Source organism: Lepisma saccharinum, chromosome 23 (genome assembly GCF_977018435.1).
Source record: "Lepisma saccharinum chromosome 23, izLepSacc3.1, whole genome shotgun sequence".
Lineage (NCBI taxonomy): Eukaryota > Metazoa > Arthropoda > Insecta > Zygentoma > Lepismatidae > Lepisma > Lepisma saccharinum.
Window position 1 is genome coordinate 52,864,415 of NC_139251.1, and position 23,500 is coordinate 52,887,914.

Consider the following 23,500-nt stretch of genomic DNA (forward strand, 5'->3'; position numbering starts at 1 on the left):
AGAAAGCCTATTTTAATCACCACCAGTGCTGCAACAATAACAGCAGAGTTGTGGAAAAAATTAAAAATGTGGGGTGTACACAGTAAAAATATGAACAACGAGATACCATCAAATTTGAGAAACATGGATTCAATTAACTAACATTTTTCTAGTGTATGCAGCAAAACGGATGTTTCAGAAGATGCCATTAACAAAACTCAAGAGTTCTTTGATCATAACACTTTTAACGAAAGCGCTCAAACTTTCCAAACTGCAGGAAATAAACGTAACCGAAACGATGAAAGCAATAAATGAAATATCATCCAATGACTCTGGTAATAATGGAATATCCATAGAAATGATTAAACTACTATTACCGTACATTAGGGTGGTCCATTTCTTACGGGTAAAAGAAAAAGTTTTAGCACATACCTTCCACAAGCTTGTTTTTGTTCCTTTATCAAAAAGAAGCGTGTATGCCAAAAACTAGCCCATTCGAAGCATATTTACAGGTCTCTAGGATTTGTAAGTAAAATAAACTAAGATATCGCCATGTGGAGCAAGTGGGGGACCAGATGTGAATTTTTTTGAACGTTTTCAGAAACAATGGTCGGGTTTTGACAAAAAGAATTTTACTATAGGATGTGAGAACTTGTTTAATACTGAGAACCTCCTTAAACTCCGTCAAGAAATGCATAACTACTACACTGATGCTATGAAAATGCAACAGCCTAGAGACGACTACCTCGAACTGCTAAGCCTGTGTCAGATATGTCTCGGAAAGCCAGTTACAACTGAAGTTTCTTGTGCCAGGCGCATTTGATCAAGCTCCTTGGATGGTGAAGGCAATCTATTGCCTTAAAATTTACATGTTCCAAGAACAGTTTATTCCCACCACAGCAGAGAAAAACGGTGTCACAGAAGTATGCCTATTTGTAAGTCTCGTCTATGGTTGTTACTGGAACGAAGCTTCCATAGCTGAAAAAGCCCCCTTGAATGACACCAATCTCCTTGAACAGATTAAAGATACCCTAATTGTAAGATTAGAACTGCTGCATCAGCAGCATTTCGTCCCCACTTCTAGTATTTTTCTGAACATTTAGTTGCACTTTCTTTTTTTGATTTGCAACTTAGTGATGAGTGTAAAACGAACATGATGAAAAATCTTCAGCGACCATCAAAAGTAGCTTTGAACAGACTTAACGGAAAAACTTTCAATCATCAGCATCCACTCCAGTCTTTCAATACAGTGCACTCAACTGGTCTTCTCGATTTGTTACTCAATGATGGACGGCAAAAGGCAGCATCATTTTTAGTAAAGGATCCTACAGAGTGGCCTACAGATGCAGTTTATATTGAAATGCAAGAACAGGTTCGTCAACTGAAGGTTGTTAAGGATTGTGCAGAGCGTTGAATTGCTCTCATTCAAAAATTCATTCAACTCTAGTGTTACAAAGGATGAGAAACAAAAACAATATCTCCTCTGGCTCATTGATTTACATAAAAAACAATTTTATGTTGCTTCGAAATCGAATGTGATGACAATGACTTTGGGAGATTAAAACCCACTGAATAATGCAGAATATAGATAATTTCAGATCATACATTGTGATTTGTTTTACTCTCTTTCATACATTAACACCAAAAGCAGCTATTTTCTTACTTTTCACCTTACTCCTAAGAGTGACCAATCCTAGCGACCCCTAAATATTCTTCAATTTGGTAGAAATTTCACAGACTGGTAACTTATGTGATCTCAAACAGGGGCAACCTTGTGGAGAACAGCACATATTTTTCAGATACCAAAGAGAAAAGTAATAACGTCCCTGAATGACCTTCAACCAATAAGTCTCTTACCTATATTATCCAAAATCACTGAAAAAATTGTTTACAAGCAAATTCGCAAGCACATTAATGACCTATATCTGGTTCCGAAATATAAATCCAGTTTCCGTCCTTCACACAGCATGGCAACGGCGTTACTTAAAATCACTGATGGTTTATTACAATCAATAGACAAGAGAATGGCAGTAGCGTTAGTATTACTGGATCTCACTAAAGCCTTTGACAGTGTTCATCATGACCTGCTCTTAAGTAAATTAAAATACACTACAGTCCCGTTTAACCGAATCGCTAAAAAAAGCCGTTATTTGTGCACGACCGTGTATTACACGGGAGCACCAAAGAAGCACTTTTGTCTTTATTTTGGTCTAACAGTTACAGGGTGGCTACAAACAAGCAGAAATGAAATTCCCTGACTTTTCCAGGTTTTCCAGGACAAAATTTACATTTTTCCCTGACAATTACAAACTAAACTAAATCGATGTTTTTGCAAATGGAAATAATAAACTCATACAGATCCAGGTATGGATTTGTTAAGTACCAATATTATTTTCTATGAAATTGACTCAATTTCTCTATTCTCTATGATTTGAATTCAAACTGCAAAATAGTGAATTTGGAAAATTATTACAATTCACAAGCTAGGGAAGGATTACGGAATTTTGTCATACGCAGTAAGTTTAAAATAAAATACTTGATTATTTTTAAAGTTACGACTAAATGAAATTAGAGTGAAGAGTGATAATTAAGAAATACAATTTGTAATTTATCAGTCTCTTTATACATTCTCGGTATTATATGTTGATATTTCCACTGAGGTTTGGAACCCTCTGCTTGCAAGAACCATGAGTGCGGACTCATTTTTCAATGCATAAAGCTACTTCTCTCTTCTCTGTAAAGCAAACAACTTAATTCTTGCATATAAGTGAAACAATTGAATCGAACAAAATAAAGTGTCATATTTCCTTACATTATCAATGGGATTTCTGCTTCAGTACAGTATATCCAAGTGAAGTACTGTGAAACTGACAACATGCAGTTATACCATTAATGCTGTCGAAAAGGGTATGTAGGTATTAGAAATTTAACGCAAAGAATTTATAGAATTGCATTGTATAGGTACCTGATTTAGCTAACCATATATTAAAACAGGAACACTCTAATAATAAAAGCTTCTGAAAGTTCATATACAAGGGGCATCCTGAAAAAAGCTCCAATGGTGCCTATATGCAGCACTGGTGGTCAGAGATAGACACACACCCATGCAGGCAGGAAGAAGTGGCATGTAGCAGTAATCTGGTACAGTTGCAATGCAGCCGTTTTAGGACAGTTCTAGGTTAAAGATTGCAGCTGTCATACAGTCTCCCACCGAGCCTAGCCTACAATGCACACTCAGAATTTGGCACAGAGACACCAGCAATTGTGTGAGGTGTGCAGACCGGACATCGTGTATGGTCAGATGATGGTGCAGACAATTCACGGAAGGCCAATCGAATGTGCACAACCCCATAGAGCTGAGAACACACAGGCCCTTTGCATCACTTCAGGTGAGAGATCTTGGACCACTCCCTGTACAGCTCCTGGCCTTGAATGTACCGACTTTCATCTCTTTGTTTAACTGAAGAGATTTCTGGCAGGGCATCACTGCGGTAGAGATAGTTCCAGTCTTTGCTGTCAGACACATATACCATGGGCATACAAAATTTAGTGCCATGCTACGACAAATGCCAGAACAACGGTGGTGATTATGCCAAAAATTAGGTTAAGACTCACTGTTACTAATGCAATAAATTACAACTGACATTCATGTTTTATTTATGCCTAATCGGTAGGGACCTTGATATCTTGTTGTTTTCAAATTGGTGTATTTTCTTATTTTTTACTATACTGTATTATTTTTCTCAAAATTCACATTTTCATTTTAGCGCATTTTCTGGCAAATATCTGAAATTATTCCTTCATGGTGTTTTTAAACTACTGTTTCAAATTGTAAGTCACATCGCTTACGCCTCTTCGTGAGAGTTATTTTGGGAAAGTTATTTTCCATACCCCTTTTTTTAATTTTAAGGTAAGGATTTTATATAATGGAATTTCCCCGGAAAATACTGAAGGGTGCATAATGACCATAAGTGGCGACGCACCCAAACAATTAAAATCAATCAATCTCACGTGACAGATACCGATATATAATGGCACCAAAAAATTGGTATTATCTTTTTTTGACTTGTCAGTATTAAGTTTCCAAAAATTAGCGTTTTTGTTTTAGAACATTTATCTCCCAAATATACCGAAACTTAATACTCCATTGTGCTTTTAAACGATTATTTTAAATTGTAGATCACATGGTCTACGTATTTTCGTGACAGTTTGATATGTTGGAACAGATTTTTGAGGAAGTAAAAGTAAAGTGCTCCCCTGCACTTTTCCATGAAGGTGTATAAGGGTGTGGAGTTAGCACCATGCTCCTGGCTACCTTTATCCCACAAAGTTTCCTCAAGGTACCAGCTTCATATGATGTTGGGTGGGTGCCGGAGCAGTTTGAATAGGCGGAAAACATCCCGGTTCTCCCCCGCAGGGGATCGACCCCAAGTCTCTTGCATAGTAGTCAGATGCCCTAACGACTGAGCTCCATTATTACTCGCTTGACAAATGCCGATGGAGCGCACTTAGCTTGGTAATTCAAAACATATCTCGTGCGACAAATACGAGGATGTGGATCCTGTGTGACAGTAGATACGCACTCGATCTCCTGTTAGAACCCTGCCACTTTTCTCTGTCATGCAAATGGTTTTGATAGAAGTTGAAAAAATCCTGGGAAATACATGATTTAATGTGGCTGTCGGAATTATTCCACGTACGTATAACTCTATAGTTTACTCTTGAGTAAAATGTTGGAAAACTTGCATGTTCTATGTACACAAAAAGGCCTAGAAAAGACAAGAATGTTGGATTTCATGGAAATTTTCGTTGTTTTAGGTCATTTCTTTTAAAAAAATCGCTAAAAACTCCAACAATTCACATTTTATGACAAATTCGCATTATTTCGATATTTAGAAAGGGCGAAAAATGTGTCCAGACATCACTGCACATTCCTAAACATAACTTCGCAGCAATTACCATTTTTCACGGTTTTGGCGTTTGCGAAAAATCAATCGGAAATTACTTTCTGGCCACCCCTCGTATAAATCAGTAGATGGAAAGTGAAAATTTAGCAGGGCTGGCAGAAAAAAGTCAATTCTTGAAGAAAGTGATTTGCTTTTATGATTGAATGATTCGAGTAAATATATTAAAATATTTATGTATTTATTATTAGTATTTTATTTCATAATATTGGACATTAACCTTACTCAGTGAGAGATTAATGACCATCTCTCACGAGTTTAAACAGACAGGACAGAGAATGGTGTTAATTTCATTGCAATACTAGTGTTGCAGTAAATTTGAGGTTGGGAGCATGCACATGCCAATTTTTAGAACGTTCACCAATGCAGCTTTATGTTTCACTTTTTCGTGATAGTATATCGATGCTTTTTATCTGATAACCCATTTTTGACAGATCAAAGCTAAATGGTTAGTGTTGGTAAGTTAATGGTGTGACGTGCTGTGTCGAACACGATTGGTTAGTCAATTTTCCATCAACGGAACCTTAAATGCTTAGGGCTACTTGGATTTGTTAAATAAACAGGTTTTTTCATCCTTGCTTATGGAAGAAGGTACTTTTTACAGAGTTTTTTTCAATAGTGAGGAACACCAGAACCTTATGGGAACGTCGTGAAGCAGTTTCTGTCCAAAGTTAGTTATCAGATGACAAGGGTCACATATTCTGTTTATGAACTTTCTTCTGAACATAAACATTAGCCTCGTCAATGGAAGCGTCACACTGTAAATTGTTCGCGACAACCATTCATAATGAGCAGCTCTTCGTGGATGTATCCGATTAAAATCGTGTGCAATGGCATGCGAACGTCTCCCCCTAGACGTCACTTTGATCTCGATGCATTACCGATGCGCTAAACAAATTTTAAGGCATTTTTCTAACACCTCGAAAAGGAGCAAATTGGTACAAGAATTCAGTCATAACTTTTTACTGGTTAAAGATACGTCGAAAAAAACCTTCACCATTGCATTTCTCGTGAAATTCTAGCACATTTTGATATGTTTCACGACCCCCTTCCCATTTAAAATTCTGAAGTTGAATTCAAGATGGCGGACATCAAGATGGCCGCCGACCATGTGGGTGGCGTCAATTTGGTTCCCTCTTGGCCTGATAAAGATTGGTCATCACCATTTCCATGTTGCACGCTGCAGTGGCCTTGTACCGGGGGTGTTAAGTGACTTATTGAGCCACCCTGTATATCCAGTTTTGTTGGATTCTTCTTGATATCTAAGAATAGTGCAGTGTGATTGTAAACGTATGTTAACTTGTGCGAAACCAGTAATACGTCAGGATGATGAAAGAAAACCTTTGTAAGCACTGCTAGATTAAATGAGGTGAAGTGAGCCAGAAGAGTAATAAAATTCCAGCAGCATATTTGCAGTCTAAAGCTCTTCTTGTTTATGCATACGATTTTTGTTGGATGTTGCAGACCGAAGACATCGAACAAAAATCATAAGAGTCCCATGCATGCAATTTCTGTCACATGTTGTAGTGAGATACTTTGTCGGGTGGCGATATTCGACAAAACTCATATGTATCACTGGAACCTATTTGTTTCCATGTTCCTTCAGTTTGCCCAACAAAATGCCTTACTACGATGTTCGACAACTATCGGATGGTGCCACCCGCCCGCATCCCCTCCATCTGTTGACAGTTCTGTCTCCTTACTACTCTCCCATAAGGATAAGAAAAAATGATAATTCAATGCATTTTCCACGTAATATTTAGAGGCTTAACCTTTACTACCTCGATGATATTATATGGTATCATCAGAGTGAGGTCATTCTGACCCGATGAAACCATATGGTATCATGGTGCAGATTACGACATAAATGTGCTTTTTGGACCCTCATACTCTTATGTTTGGGTGGAAACTCTGACACAGGTCTGGAGTAAGCCTGGGTAAATTAATATTGATGATCAACCTCCCCCCTCTCCGCAACATATCCATGACACATTTCTGAATAGTTTCACTTTTTGGCTCATTATTCAACTTGTATGGCACCCAGGAACATGAAACAAGTTTCAATCTCTTTGGAATCGTCCATTCTTTGAAGAGAATACTAAGGTTTGCGCCTTCTCCCAAAAATAGCGAGAGAAGAGGGGGGGGGGGGGCAAACTCCAGATTTTTGTTTTGTTTTTTTTTCATTGAAATTCGGTGGCCACGCCCCCCAAACCCCCTTCCTCGGTTTGGCGATCTTAATTGTACACGGTTGCATGCTATGATGTTTTAGCTGAAAAACAAAACTGATCCGAAGTAGATTGCTCCCATAGTGCCCGAGTTATAACAATTTTCCTCCAAAAATGTTAATTACCTATTTTTCGTATAAAAAAAAAGGAAATCACATTTTGGCTTATTATTCAACTTGTATGACACCCAAGAACATGAAAGATGTTTCATTCTCTTGAGAAATGTCCATTCTTTAAAAAGGATACTCAAGTTCGCGCCTTCTTCCCGAATAGCGGGAGAAGAGGGGGCAAACTCCAGATTTTTATGTTTTTTCATTGAAATTCGGGGGTCGCGCCCCCAGACCCCCCTTCCTCGGTTCGGCGTTCTGAGTTGTACACGGTTGCATGCTACGATGTTTTAGCTGCAAAACAAAACTTATCCGAAGTAGATTGCTCCCATAGTGCCCGAGTTAAAACAATTTTCCTCCAAAAATGCAAATTACCTATTTTTCGTAAAAAAAAAATAATCACATTTTGGCTTATTATTCAACTTGTATGGCACCCAAGAACATGAAACATGTTTCATTCTCTTGAGAAATGTCCATTCTTTGAAAAGAATACTAAAGTTTGCGCCTTCTCCCCAAAATAGCGGGAGAAGAGTGGGAAAACTCCAAATTTTAATGTTTTTTCCATTGAAATTCGGGGGACCTGCCCCCCCCCCCCAGCCCCTCTTCCTCGGTCAGGTGTTCTAAATTGTACACGATTGCATGCGCTGATGTTTTAGCTGCAAAACAAAAGTTATCCGAAATAGATTGCTCCCATAGTGCCCGATTTATAACAATTTTCGTCAAAAGAGTGTTCGAAGTAAATGAAGACTATATTCCCTGACTTTTTTTGACACCTCAAATTCCCTGACTTTTCCCGGTTTTCCAGGTCTGTTGCCACCCTGAGTTAGTTATCAAAGAACAAGTTCATTGTTACGATGCATTGCCGTCTATTTTTAGCAAGCGTACTGTGCTGTACGCTCAAGGACAAGAGACACCTGCCAGTTGAGGTTTGTAATCCAGTTCAGTGCGTCTGAAATCTTACTGTTAGTGAGCATTATGCTGTACATAGTTTCGTGGCGTTGTGTTCAGTGAGTGAAACTTGGTGATCGACAGTGATTATGGGAGGCCTCTTAGTCTAGTGGCAAGAGCGATGGACTCTCATCCTCGTGGTCCCGGGTTCGATTCCCAGCCAGGGCACTCCAATTTACGGCTTCCACCCAGCATCGTGAGGCCAATTGGGGAGTCACATGAATAAATATGTGACAACAAACCGGCTGCGAAGACGCCCGTCTGTAATGGTGGCTAGAGCAACACACCAGCCCTGCGTTCTCCAGCATGCTCCGACCCACACATGGTTGGAGCAAATGCTCACAGATGTTGTTGGCCTAAGCCCAAGGCCACAACAGGCCTGTGGAGTGGAAGGTTTGGTTTGGTTTGACAGTGATTATAGTGGAAAAGAGAAAGCGAGTTGTTGTTGTTGTAAAAAAAAAAAAAAAAAAAAACTGGAGGCAATTTATCGTATTAACAAGGGTGAGTTAGTGAAAAACATTTCCATTTGATACAAAGTAGGGGCTGCAACAGTTTGTGACTGGGGGGAAAAAATGGGAGTTAAATTGAAGATTTTTGTGCGAAAATGGTAAAATGGTATCTAAAGACTCTTTAGGAATTCGGTCCACTGTTAAAAAAACTATAAATGAATCCTTTGATGAGGCCTTTTTTATGTAGTTTGAACAGGACCGCGAGCATGGTGTGCCTATTTCCAGACCCATAGTTAAGGAAAAGGCATAGAGGTTAAACCAAAAGTTGGGTGGGGATCCTACTTTCTCTGTCAGTATTGGATGGCTATACCGCGTTTGGTAGAACCTGTCCCGCTTCCCGCGCTAGGGAGCGCTCAACAGTTTCCGTGCTGGGGAAAGTCAAAGCCAGGCAGGCAATTAAAATACGCAACGTCGCAACAGCGTCTACGTAAGCGCCTCTCTTCTGGCTTTCATTCGCTCCTCGCTGCCCAGCAGACGATTTTTTCCTCGTTTCTCATTGACACCGAAACTGTTGAGCGCTCCCTAGCGTGGGAAGCGGGACAGGTTCTACCAAACGCAGTATAAGTAGGTGGAAAGATCGACACGGGGTGCGTTAGCTGTCTGTAACTGGGGAAAGTCTCTCGGGTGCTGTGGATGATTCGGAAGAGTTTAAGAAGTTCGAAAAACTTATTAATGAAGACAAATTAAGCCCAGTGTAAATATAACATTTATATTTTTACATAAATTTGTGTATCCTTTGTGTATTTGTTTTCAATCATTTTTTTTTTTTGTCTGTAGACGAGCCATTGTTCTCAATTTTGTATTTGTTGAGGAAATTTTGAAGTAGTATGAGCAAAGTATTTTAATACTCGGTTTTATTAATGTGAAAACATTTCATGCACTCACCTTTCTGTCTCTGCAGATGGACATTCTTCTTCAATTGCAAGTTCACTCTTGACATCTTCAGGCCCTACATTAACATTGTCACTCTCATCACTTTTGCATGCAACAGCACCAAACTGTGCAATGTCATCACTTGTATCGAAATATTTACTATCCTCCTGTAAAAATTCATTCATCCCAGCACCAGAGTTCAAATATATGTGAAAGGCAACATCCCCTTTCTCTTCGACTTTCATCTGTTCCAACTTTGGTTCAGATTTAATAAATGATGATGATGATGCTGACTGCCAAATGTTTTCGGTTGATTCTTCATTTTCTTCACTCTTGATTGAACAACTCATGAGGTCAGGTTCAACCTTCAGGAGGTTGGACAAAGAGTGATCATGAAACTCCATTTGTGTCGATGAGGGTGAGGCACTTGCAATCTGGAAAGACATTTTACACACAAACATTAGATGGTGCTCAAATAGAATACAAAATACAAGATACATATATACATATGCGTTTGTGTAACAAGTAAAATGAGAAAAGGAAACACTCACCAGACAATGGAAAAATTCAAATTTTCGCAGCCATGAGCCGAATCTCCAGTGGTAGAAAAAGATGGTGGAAACAGAAGCTGTGTAAAGTTGTAACATGAGGGTTGGGGCTGGAGATGGGTTGGTTGGGAAAGTGACTGGGTGGCATTTCTCAGGCCAGGGGTTGTGGCTGCACCATTGGCTGATAAAAAGGTTATTAAAATTGCAAAAGATATGTGTAAGATTAATGTGTGATCTTCCAAGCCATGGCCACTGTAAGTTAAGTTTTGTTAGACTAGGTATTATGACAGCTGCTGCTATCTTTGTATTCTAATGTCTGCTTTATATAAAAGAAAACATTCACATTTATGAGGAGTTAGGGTGTTCACATACCTATCAAACCATAAATAGGGATTGTGTAGCATTCTTTAGATGAAATTACAACAAGACACAAGAAACCTTTTACTACATGTCGGTTAAGTTTCACAATGCTCTCCCTTTGTCTTTAAGGCAACTGCCCTTTTTAAAATTCAAAAGAGAACTGCAAAAAGTATTGACTGATAATTGTATATATAAGGCAGAAGAATTGTTTGAAATTAATTTGGTTAGGTAAAATAGTTATGCTTGTAAGATAATAATGTTAACTATTAAATTTATGTAAGTTGTGTTATGTTTCTTAAGATGCTGTTGAGATGTTTGTTTGTAAGATTTATATATACTTTATTTGTACAAGGCTAGGTTATATTTCTGACGATTGTAATACATGTGATGTTCTCATATGTTTCTACAATAAAAATTATTATTATTATTATTGTTATGGAGGCCCTCTCCCATCTTTTTCATATTGAGGTATTGATCCTGAGGTTGAGGGTCTTAGATGATTCCCTCCTGCTATAGCTTTTGCCTCATTCTGAATTTTTCAAGCACATTTCTCTTATTGTCTGAAGTTGTGAAATATATTTATTATTGGTAGATTACTCCAGGACATACGAGTCAGAAGACCCATGCTGGGTTATGTTAAAATCAGGAAATACTTTTCTCACGCAAATTCAGCTACTGAAATTTGGTAACAATGCGATCTAAAGTCGTTTTCAAGTTCAGAAGGCACAACGGCGCTTATGGAGAAACCGCACAGTGTTGCCAATACTCCGCTAGCTCATGTCGCCGGGAAATGATGAGCTTCCTTCACAATGAAGGTGTTACATATTTTGTATATATAATGATATATTTTTTCACGTGTTGGAAAGCCTTTCAAGGGTTAATATGGTGTCTATGAATTTATGTATACGTTGGAAACTGAAAGGTGATCTTCATTTCAGTATTAATGTCGACAGTAACGTAAACAAAAACAACGTGTATTTGCGACAGCACTAATGTTGCTCACAGCAGCAGCATTGGAAATAATTGTCAATTATTAAATTTAAGTAATTGCAATTCTATTATAACAAACTGCATGAAGTTAATATTTTTACTGAATGGAAATAAAATAACAACTCGAAAACTTGGTGGTGATTAGCCGGAATGCTGCGGTGAGTTAGCTCAAGATGGCCAGACAACGTCTCCTTACTTCGCGTGCGGTTCGGGTTATAAAGAAACTCCAAATGCGTGGAAGTAATATTTCTGGGAACCTTTGAGTGGTTACAAAAAATAATTTCATTCTTTTCTCCACAACTTTGTCACTGGAAGTTTTAACATGGAATTACAGAACAAAAAATGGCCAGCGACGACATTTTCTACTGCACGAATATAAAAATCTCCACATACTTTATTTGAATATTTTTTAATGCGAATGTGCTTTAAAGTATTGATAAATTCTGAGCACCACCATCACCTATGACAATTAAAAAACAGTGTCAATTTTTTTCATAATGAATGCTTCAATTTTACGGCATGTTTCAACGTTAGGAATGAAAACAATGTAAAAATTTTGTTTTCACAGAAAATTTGCGTTTCTAATTTATCTAAAAATATGTAAGCAAGTTACCAGTTTTTTGTGTTCACCATCGTATTCTCTACAAAATTTCCTGCAAGACTGCAGGTACCGATTTTACGTAAGCTAAATTTGTAAATCGAGAAATTTCACAACAGCGCGCTCGTATTTTCCCATAAGAGAAGCATTGTCCATAAGAGCGCATTGTGTCTTCTGAACGTGAAAACGACTCTAGCACAAACTCATTTTTACAGGAGAAAGTACTTATGGAATTCAGTTTCTATAGATTGTTTAAAGGTTGTGGATGTATTTTTTTTCCATCATGCAATCAATTTGAGCGGAAATTCATGTATCTTTCAAGAAAAGTATCTTTCGGACGCACAATTTCCGTTGATGTTATTAGCTTCCTCTACGTGAACCAGATGTTGCGCCTGTCAGTGTTTCCAACCACGACGTTGTTTTGCAAGAAGATGAAAAAACGAAATACGACCCCAAATTTTAACTGTTTGCCTAACGTAACCTAACCTTACCGTGAATGGTTTCTGGGGCTATGCATGAATGGTTATTGGGGTTATCTGTGAATGGTTTGTGGAGTATTTTTCAGTTAAGAAGGTTGGAAACACTGCATACCCACTGATGATCCACTACGCGTCAAGCTGTGCCCGCCATATTGTGTCTTACGGAAGCGAAAAAGGGAAGAACAATAAATACTCGTAATGTGAAAAATATAAGTTTTCTTGACAAAAGCAAAATAACACTTTAAAGAATCTTTCGCAATGCATAATCGGCAAGTACGAATGCTAAAAATGACGAAATAAACGAGTCAAAGTGTTTGTGCGAGATCAAATAGGTAATAATTTAAACACTAGTGAACAGCTAGTAAGTGTATTGACACCATGTGTGTTGCATTATGGACAGCTGGGCAGAATATTGCCAATCAGTGTGTAGCAGTAACTAATACACCAGATTGTTAAGATTAAAATCAAGTGATTAAGATGTACACAATTTATAATACTGAAGAAGCAGTTATGAAGGTTGGATGTAAAAATGAAGACAGGTCATGTAATGAAGGTATTCAAGTTATTCCTCCGTTCATGGTAAATGGGAAAAAATGTGTTTTTTAATAAAAATTGAAAATGCACTCATCAAATGTCAACTTCATGATTCATCCCAGCTAGAAACACAAGAAAAATATAATTATTGGTAGTAGAAAATAAAACTAAGTAGCCTTCTACTTCAAAAAATGCATTGGTGAGTACATTACACAGGTTTGTGGCACCAAGTTCCGATTGCTTAAATCCAAATTTATCATAGTGCACAGGCATTTTTTACATGGTTTGATTCCTAATTATGTCCGTTAACACATGCTTCAGTATGCTAGTAAATACCTACTTGTATTGTCTTAGATATGGACTGTTGCTGCCATGAACTCCCAAGTTCGTGGGTTGCAAAGGGGCATTTTGTCTCTAAATGCTTTCGCTATTAGGTGAAGTGGGTTAGGTTTAGAGCTCTTAGCATTTAAATAACACCCTGCATGGTTTAAACAACTGGTCACATATTTAGCATAAAAATATCTATTTTGTATAAAAAAAATCCACGAAAACCACTATATTTTAAATCTCTACATTTGAAATTTCTCCGGTAAATAATACGGTAAAACTTCGACAGCATCCCAACACCTCTCACAAGTTTATTTCGTCATTTTTAACATTCGTAATTATCTATTCTGCATTGCGAAAGATTCTTCAAGGTGCTATTTTGCTTTTTTCATGAAAAAAAAGTTCAATTTTTGACATAAAGGGTAAACCATTGATGGGTAAGACTCTACTTTACGACCTTTTCCTAAGGAATACATGTCATATATCGTTGGAAAGCATATTGTATAAGGAATTCAACAACGTAAATAACAAAGCGAGGAAAAATTACCTGGAGGAGGAAATCGATAAAAACCAATGTTGTCCGGATATGCATAATTGAACGTACCGAGGAAATTTTTCGATAATGAAGCACATATTTAGGGGTGAAATGAGTGCTAATGGAACCTAAGTTAACAAGCCTAACCTAACCTCATAGGCATACCTCATCCCCGTGAATGGCTCGTGGGGCTATCGTGAATGATTCGTGGGGCTACCTGTGCATGGTTTTTGGAGCTAACGTGAATGGTTTGTGGGGCTACCCGTGCATGGTTTCTGGGGCTAACGTGAATGGTTCGTGGGGCTATTGTGAACAGAAAGTGTAAAAAGAAAAAGGAAATTACCCGAAGAGATGCCAGCTGTCTGCAAGCACGGTTTTGAATGATGCACTAAATTATTACTGGGGATAAACATATTTTACACTATCTACTAGTTTTTGGAACCAGTTCTTTTTCATGCACCATACACACGCACAACGCACCGCGAACACAAAGAAGCAATCACTGCGCAGAATGCAAAGCACAAGCATTCACAACGGGGACACAAAGATGAGCCTGCAGTGTTGTTAACTCCAATTGGTTACCACTAAAGGCCAATAAGGACGTAAATTAGTGTCTAGCCCCAAAAACCAGCCACGAGTAGCCCCACAAACCATCCATGGGTAGCCCCAAAAACCATTGACGTTAGCCCAAAAAATTCACGATAGCCTCACGAACCATCACAGGGACGAGGTATGCCTACAAGGTTAGGCTAGGCTTGTTAGGTTAGGTTCCATTAGCACTCATTTTGTTCAATTTAGCATATATGGACACCATCGGTTTTTCTCGATGAAAGAAAATACCAACAAGAACTTCTAAATGCTACAAAAACTCTTTTCGGTAAGTAGTTTCTTGTGTAAAAATAAAGAAATCTGTTGGGACGCTATCCAAGTTTTACCAATAATACTTAGTGAAGCTTTTACGAGTGCTAATTAGTTTCTCCAAGCTTCGAAATTACTCTCGCAATCTTTTCCAGTATTCTAATTCACTTTATAATATTCTGACAATACTTTCGATAAATGATTGAACATTCGGAACCTTTACCGATTTGCTTAGAATGCCATAGTACTTCTAGATTTCCTTCAATTTCTAAAAACCGAAAACACAATTCAGTAGTAAAATATACAGCTGCTGGCAAATGTTTACTATCCTTCGGACACCTGTAGGGCTATGCGTCAATGGTTCGTGGGGCTATGCGAGAATGGCATGTGGGGCTATGAATATTTTTTTCCGAAACCAATTTTTAACAATTGTAACCTATACGTGACCCTACCTAACCTAACCTTACCGGAAATGGTTCGTGGGGCTATGTACGAAATCTGTCCGAAGGATAGTAAACAAGTACCGGAAATGATTAGGTGTTCAAGGCCGTCATGCGTCATGTGCGCCTGCCATGCCATCTGGTAAGTGGTACCTGTAGCAGGTCAGATAGGTGCAGAAGAGCAGAGAAAGTGCATGGTCGTGAGTGTAGTGTGTTAAAATCGGTCAGCAATGCAACATCGTCGAATACGGCAGCAATTCCAGCAGGTTTCCCAGTTCGATCGCGGCCGAATTGTTGCATACCGTGAATGGGGATTATCCTACCATGAGATCGGTGTCCGTGTAGGACGGAATGCATCCACAGTGGTCCGTGTATGGAACCAGGGGTCCAGGAAGGCACTGTAGAGCGACGTAGAGGTTCACAACGTCCGCGTCGGACGACGGAACGAGAGGACAGACGTCTGATACGCATGGCCCTTACAGACAGAACGGCCACGTCAACGAGGATTGCGCATGAAGTACGGGATGTTTTACAACGTCCAGTGTCCCCACGAACCGTGCTTCGTCGTTTGGCGAACCGGGGAATTTTTTCCGGCACCCACTGTTGCGGATTCCTCTGACGCTAGAGCATAGGCGTTTGCATCTGAGATGGTGCCAAGACCGTCGTGCATGGATGGTGGAGTGGAATGCTGTAGTGTTCTCTGATGAATCCCGCTTCTGTATACAACATCATGATGGACGTACACGAGTGTGGCGGCACCGTGGCACTAGGCTTCATGACGCCTGCATCATCCATCATCACACAGGGCCTTCATTGGGTATCATGGTATGGGGTGCCATCGCCTTAGGTGTTCGTTCGCGTCTCGTACGCAGTCAAGGGACATTGAACAGCCAACGGTACATCACACAGGTTCTCACCCCTTTTGCTGTCCCATTAATCCATGCACTGCATAATGCCACTTTTGAACAGGATAACGCGCGCCCCCATGTTGCAAGGAATGTCCTCGCATTTATGGAAGCTAACCACGTGCCCCTGCTTCCTTGGCCAGCACGTTCGCCGGATATGTCGCCAATTGAACATGTCTGGTCCATGGTGGGTCGCCGGCTGGCCCAACTCAGGTTTCCGGCACGGGTACTAGTTTACTATCCTTCGGACAGATTTCTTCATTTCTACAGAAGAAACTACTTACCGTAATAAGTTCCTGTACTATTGTCTAACATCTGGAAGGTGTTTTGTGTGATGTGGGAATGTTTCATAGCGAAAATTCAACCATTGACGCATAGCCCCACGAACCATTCATACCTAGCCCCACGAAACATTTCCGGTAAGGTTAGGTTAGGTAGGGTCACAATAGGTTCCAATAGTTAAAAATTGGTTTCGAAAAAAATATGCGTAGCCCCACACACCATTCTTGCATAGCCCCACAAACCATTTGCGGAAACGTATGTTCTTCAGTTGCAAAAACACCTTTTTTTTAAAAAAAAAAAAATGATCAAAAAAACGTGAATACACGTTAAAAAATGATCCGCAAAGGTGATAGGTAAGTACAAATGTCAAAAATTGACGAAACTCAGAAGTTATAGGTGTCCGAAGGATAGTAAACATTTACCAAATTTTTAATGGCGAGCAGTTTATTTTCATGTTCAGATTCTCAAAACCCCGGGCGGACATTTTGCAATCCCGGACAGCACTAAAAAACCAGGACATAAGGTAAGCCTATCTCTAATTAAATTATTATTACCCTCTATTCTGGAATACATACTAATATTACTTACATTACAATTGGTGACAGTTTCGCACTTCTCTTGTTCAAATATCTTTGTCACAGATTAATGACTTTGTAGTGATCTTCTTCTTCGTGACCCTTACCGCCGGGTAAATGGCAGTTTTGGTCAAAGGTCTGCGATGTAGTACACTTGTGAGCAGAAGTACCATTGAATCGAAGTCATAGTAAGGCTGTGTCCAAACGGTACAAAGTACATACTTGAAGTACAGTCTTGACGGAAGTGACGTCACCTAGTGCAGTTCGAAAGCGCCAAGCAAACGAGTGTACAAGACCAGAGCACGCAGCACACGAGCAGTGCACACTTGCGATCTGTGCTTGCTTTTCATTTGTTAAAAAAATGGACGTCTGAAGTCAATCAGCTGGTAGTTGTAGTTCTTCCATTGTGTGGAAATGTAAGTAAACAAGTTTTTAAAATACTATGTAATTTTATTTATTGGTTTTATTCATATATGCGTGGTTTCTTTCTTCTATAGTGAGAAGGTGTTTAAAAGTGAAAAAAACAATTTCTTTTCCCGCGATCGTAAACCATGTTGCGGAATGTGTGAAAATTAATTTGAAAGAGCAAATTTCTTTCATATTTCTATAATTAATAACGTGCTGTGTTATATAAACTGCACGCCGAGTCATGTGTGTGTTGTTCACGGAAAACAAGAGTGGCACATACAGTCGATGTTTGATAATTTTAGTTTCGAAGCAACTTTTGTTGCATTCCTCACTTGTGCTGGCGCTGCAGTCGAAGTGCAGTTAGAAAGCTTTCCGCTTCCAGGCTTCAAGACCGCACTGCGAGTATGCTCTCGAAGTATGCTCGCTTCAAGTATGGTCTTGCAGCTTTCGGACACAGCCTAAGTTGTGGTCGTAAAGATATTGTAATATTACACTTCACTGTATTTTAGCACTGATCAGAAGCTTGAACATACACACAAATTTCAAAATTGAATACCATTCCGTCTGGCAAAACTATATAATATCCACATCGTACGAGGTGAAGGAGACGATAATAGGGATGGTATGGATATGGGAAATGGTATTTTGGCTCTGTGTAAACTGTTAAAAAGAGCGTGTCTGTATTTGCTCCTTAACGGGCAATGGAAGAAGAGATGAACTGGCGTTTGTTTGTTTTCTTGCTAGGTGTTCGTTTGGGCAAACGTGTCCCGTTCGTGGGCGAAGTGTGAAAGTTATCACTTCACGAGGAAGTTTCAGCATAGAATAGTTAGGGTATAGAAGCTCATCCTACATTTAAACCTCGCTGCGCTTTGAAATTGCATTTCCATCGGTGGCTAATAGATGGCGCGGCCGTCTTCTTTTGCTGTTTCCAGCACAAATTGGGGGCAGAGCTCTTTCGGTGACAGTCACGTGGGTTTCAAACGTCCTTATTGGTCAGATCTCTTGTACCCGACGAAGCCGCGACACCTGTGCACCTTACCCCCGCGAGTAGGAGAGGGGGAGAGTGGACCATGCTTCCTTTTGGCCCGAGGTGAAGAAGGGAAAGCTGCGCGGGGACTTCCCGTCCCAAGGTTTTTTTCCTTGTGGTCGATCTATAGCTCTGGGTTGGGGTGTGCGATGCATGTCATCCACCACAAACTCTTCGGAATCTTTTCGTGAAAGTAAGGTTGCCTTTGCCTGTCCTGTGTAATTCATAATAGCTTCTCTGAGTGCTTATTTTAAGGCGAAATTGGTAATGTAAAATGTAGGGATTTTCAACTGGCGCCTGAATTTTCAAATTCAGTTCTCAATATATATTTATTTTTTCAAGTTCTCTTATGTAAATTTTCATTATCATTTTTAAAATATGGAGTGCAGCCATGGACGTCCACAGTATTTTTCCAGGGAGGGGCAAGGAAGGTAGTTTTTTCCAGGGGGTATGGCAAACAAAGCACATTTTCCCCAATAATAGTGTTGTTCCCTCAAAAAATATTGTTTAAATTTGAATTTATCATATTCATGCAATAATTAACACATATTACTGTGGCTGAAATGAAATTATATGTGAAAAATAGATAATTTTTTGTTGACTTTCATTTTCCAGGAATGGGACACGGGCCCCCTTGCCCCCCCTTCCGGACGGCCATGAGTGCAGCATGAATTTTCTGCAACACGTATATCGTTAAATCAGAATAACAAACGTGCCATATAATTCTTGAAAGTTACTTGAAAGTAAGACTTAGACTATATTCCTAACAATAAACTCCATGATTTCATGTGTATCGCCATTATTTCCATTTATCTGTCGTGGCGAAATTTGAAACATTTAACAATTTTTCTAAGGCACCCTTCTGTTTTTGAAGTTCTTAAAAAATAAGATCTACTATTGACGACAGGCTATGAACAAACAATACCTATAGTTTCTTCGATCACTATGAATTAAAAATTCACCATACTTCTAAAACTTGTAAGTTTGTCTTTATTTTCGAAGAGTGTCAGTAATGTAAATTCCCCTCGTATGTGGAGTGAGTTGACCATATGTTCGGGGTCAGTTGACAATATTTGTAGTTGTACCCTTGATATGGTTTGGAATATTTTATTACAAACAATACACTGCCTTTAAAATTACAGATTACAAAAATGCTATCTAATGAACAGCATAATATGTAAAATAAATGTTTCAAACTAAAGAAAAAAATATTACAGTTGGAAGAATATACTTATTTTTTTTACCCATTGTTTATTATTTTTATTTTTGCATCACAAAAGCAAATGCAATAGGCTGTCCTATAATTGTAATATACTATATTATTACAAACAATGTGAGCTATTTTTAATGCAACAATTATTTGAAAAACAATTTTCGCAATAGGCCTAGAGTAGGCTAAACCAGGGTCGACTGACTACTTTTTCTGCGTACCATTTATAAGTGGTCGTATTTGTAATTTGATTAAGTGCCCGAGCTTCCCATTGGGAATTAAGTTTCATTTTAACTCGGGGTAGAAGATCAGTATAGGATAAACGAAGGGGAGTAGGAAAAGGAGTGTTCTTCGCCTTTTTTTGCATATTGGTCCACTAAATCCTGATATATATTAACATTGCTATGAGCTTTGACGTACGTAAATTGCACTCGTTGATCATTTTGGAGGAGATTTAATGTAGTTTGTAAGATCAGGGACGGGAGAATGGGCATGCGGTATGCATCTTTCCCACAACGATCGAGTGTAAATAAAACACTCATTGCGTCAGTTAGGATTAGAGTTTTTTAAATCCCGCTCCACGGGCATAGAGCAATGCCTGGTGTATGGCATAACATTCTGCCGAAAATATGGAGATGTCTTGCGGTAAGGAGAATTGTCTGACTATGTTTTGGCAGGGTGCGTAGAATGCGCAGCCGACATGTTCGTCATGTTTTGATCCGTCAGTGTATATGAAGTCATAGTCTGGCCAAATTTCTTTATAATATTCATGTCGACCGAAATCAACATAATTGACATTGACAGGTGACTCGGTAGGAATCCTCAAAGTGTAAATCAAGGGATTTTGTATAGTGTAACTTAAGTGATATGCTTCTCTCTCTATGTTGTAACAATAAAGAAAGTAATATCTAGAACATGATCTATCCAAGGGTAAATTTTCACCCAGTTGTCGTTGTATTGCAAATGCTTTATTGAAATATTTAAATAGAAATTTCGTAGTAGAATATTGGCGTCTAAATGAAAGGGCCTGTTTAGCGCTCTCGCTGTAGACACTAATATTTGGACTAGATTTCATTAATCCTAGACAAACACGGAGTGCCTGTCTCTGTAAAATGTCTATTTTATCGGCCCAAGTATCAATCGTCCCACCATAAACGGGTGCCGAATACTCGAATAAAGAGCGAAAGCAATTTTTGTAAAACAAAGTCATAATGGAGGGGTGTCCACCCCATTTCGTGTTCGCCAAGCCTTTTAGAAGATTGATTATTTGTTTTCCTTTTGCTAGCAGTTTGTTAATATGGACTTTCCAATCTAATTTTCTATCAAAGGAAACCCCCAGGTAAGTACAGGAAGATACTACCGGAATCTGTAGTATATGTGTCAGATTGTTAGGGTGTCGGTTTGATGTATAAGGGTTAAAGATTATAATTTTTGATTTCTCGGCAGAAAAAAGATAAACCGCGAGATAATAATTGAACATGTAGAGTATGAATCAGGTTGCGCAATTCTAAAATTCCTTGTGTGGGGTCTGATGTACTTTGATAAAAACAAAAATCGTCAGCATATTGAATGATGTTGTGAGTGGCCCTTGGTATTTGTATATTGTATATATTTGGTGTAAATGTTAAAGAGGAGGGGACTCAGAGGGGAGCCCTGTGGTATTCCGCTCCGAACCAGTCTCGGGCCCTTCACATCATTATGAAACCAGAAGACCAGAATACGTTCCTGATATAGATTCCAAGCTATTTTAGCCACAATCGGGTGAATGTTTATTGAATCAAGAAGATTGCATAATATTGAAATGTCAACTGAGTCATATGCTCTGGCGATGTCAACAAATAAGCTGAAGCAAAATTGTCTCAGGAGTTGGCTATTTTGGATAGCAACAGTGAGTGTAGCAATAGCATCCTGACTACCAAGACCGATGCGAAATCCTAATTGTGTGGATGGGAAAAATTGGCGTTTTTCTAGCGTCCAAACGATTCTATGTTGGAGGGTACGTTCGAACGTATCAAAACTATAGGTCGATATGAAGAGGCTTGCATGGTTGGTTTGTTTGGTTTTAAAATAGTTATCACAATATGTTGGGTCCAGCCACGTGGTATTTTTCCTCTGCGATATACATAATTATAAATCGCAGCAAGAATTTCGAACCCTTGAACTGGTAAGTGCTTTAGAATTTCATAGGTAATACCATCGTAGCCAGGTGCCGTGGATTTGATTTTATCAAGGATATTTTTTAGTTCTTTAACTGAAATAGCTGGGAAGTCATCAGTAAATTCGGTATGTTCACGGTCATGAAAGGGGGAAGGCATAGGAACGGATGGGGGGGGGGAGGGGGTGAGAAGATCCATAAAATCTGATTCCCAGGAAGTATCAATTGGACGTGGATGGGAAACATGGGGATGTCGGAGAGAATTGAATTTCCGCCAAATTATACTAATTGGCCCGTTAAGGTCAAGGGACTGACAATATGATTTCCATGCCTGACGTTTAGCTTTGATATATGTTTTTTTCGCTATCGCCTGGGCATTCTTTAGCACATTGGGGTCTCACGACGGGCATAGCCCGCAGTGCACTTAAAGTCAATGTGGACGAACGACGGGCATAGCCCGTCGTGCGTTATGCAATCGCTTTGCCGATTCAACTACGGGCTATGCTCGTAGTTCGTCTCATGCGCGTGTTCATTCAAGCCCGTCTGTTGAAATTCCGACCGCTAGGTGACTCATGTGCTATTTTTATCTCGCACCTGTGACTGTTTGTTGTCGGGTTGATGTACTGTACATTGTTTAAAATGGCGTCGGTAGATCCAGACTGCATAGAGGATTCCGCCTCAGAGTTTGAAGTTAGTGACAATTTTGATGATGCAGATGAATTTGAAGATTTGGAAGGTAGGTTATATTCGTAATAATTATTGTCGACAATATAAACAGTGTTGCAAACTCTAGTATTTTATGAATGAAGTGAGAAGAGGTACATTTTTTGGGTCTATTCATCTTGCCTCTTCCTTGATTCTCCAAAATGCACTGATATATTTTTAGTTTTTCCATTTATTATTTGTATAGTGTATATAAAATGAAAATGTATTTTATTTATTTAGTTTATTTATTTATTTAATTTTTACAGATGACGCAGAACCAACTGATACTTCGTCTGGTCCTGTCCTGCGGCCACTTTTTCATGCAAAAGATAATTACTTGTAATTTGTAATTATTTTTTGTTATGTGCACATAAGAAGTATTCTTATGCAAGATTCAAAAGATGTATTGGTAGTTTATGTAATTAATTATTGAAATTTCCAGATTACGAACTTAAAATATCTCTATATTAACATTTGTTACAATGTTGTACTTTTTTCTTCTTCAAAAAACATTGCTGAAAAAAATATTAAAAAACGTCTGAAAATGAAAATAAAATTTAACAAATTTTTGTTAATTGAAAAGAGGAAGTTTTGTAGATTTAAGAAATATGTGGTTTAATAAAAACAAATTAAAAATATTTTTTCTATGTTTTTTTGAAAAACAACCAAAAACCGCAGACCAGAGGTAACAATGCTGTATTATGAGGCCAGACCCGAATGTGTTAGTTCTCGCCAGGTATCCGGCATAGGATATCTGGCGTATAATTTTGCTAATATTTTCTTTCTTTTTTTTATTGCGGCACAGGTTAGGCTCCATCAATAGAGTTTTGGAAAACGGTCAAAAGAGTAAAACTTTTGTCTCGTTCCGCTGTCATCGAGTGCGATTGTTATCATTTGCAAGAATTGGGTATATGTAATGGTCCTTACTGAAGCCGAATCATCACTATAATATAAACGGA

The 23,500-nt window shown here is 38.7% G+C and overlaps 1 protein-coding gene across 1 annotated transcript in view; it reads right to left on the bottom strand.

Annotated features, from left to right (window-relative positions):
• Positions 1-17,066, bottom strand: part of LOC146005292 (uncharacterized) — a 118,260-nt gene extending 101,194 nt beyond the window's left edge. The window contains exons 1-2 of the mRNA XM_083144415.1: positions 17,050-17,066; positions 9,618-10,039 (exon numbers count right to left, since the gene is read on the bottom strand). Coding sequence (XP_083000541.1) covers positions 9,618-10,009 — 392 coding nt within the window. The 5' untranslated portion in view covers positions 10,010-10,039; positions 17,050-17,066. The remainder of the gene's footprint in view (positions 1-9,617; positions 10,040-17,049) is intronic.
• Between the last annotated feature and the right edge of the window lie 6,434 nt (positions 17,067-23,500).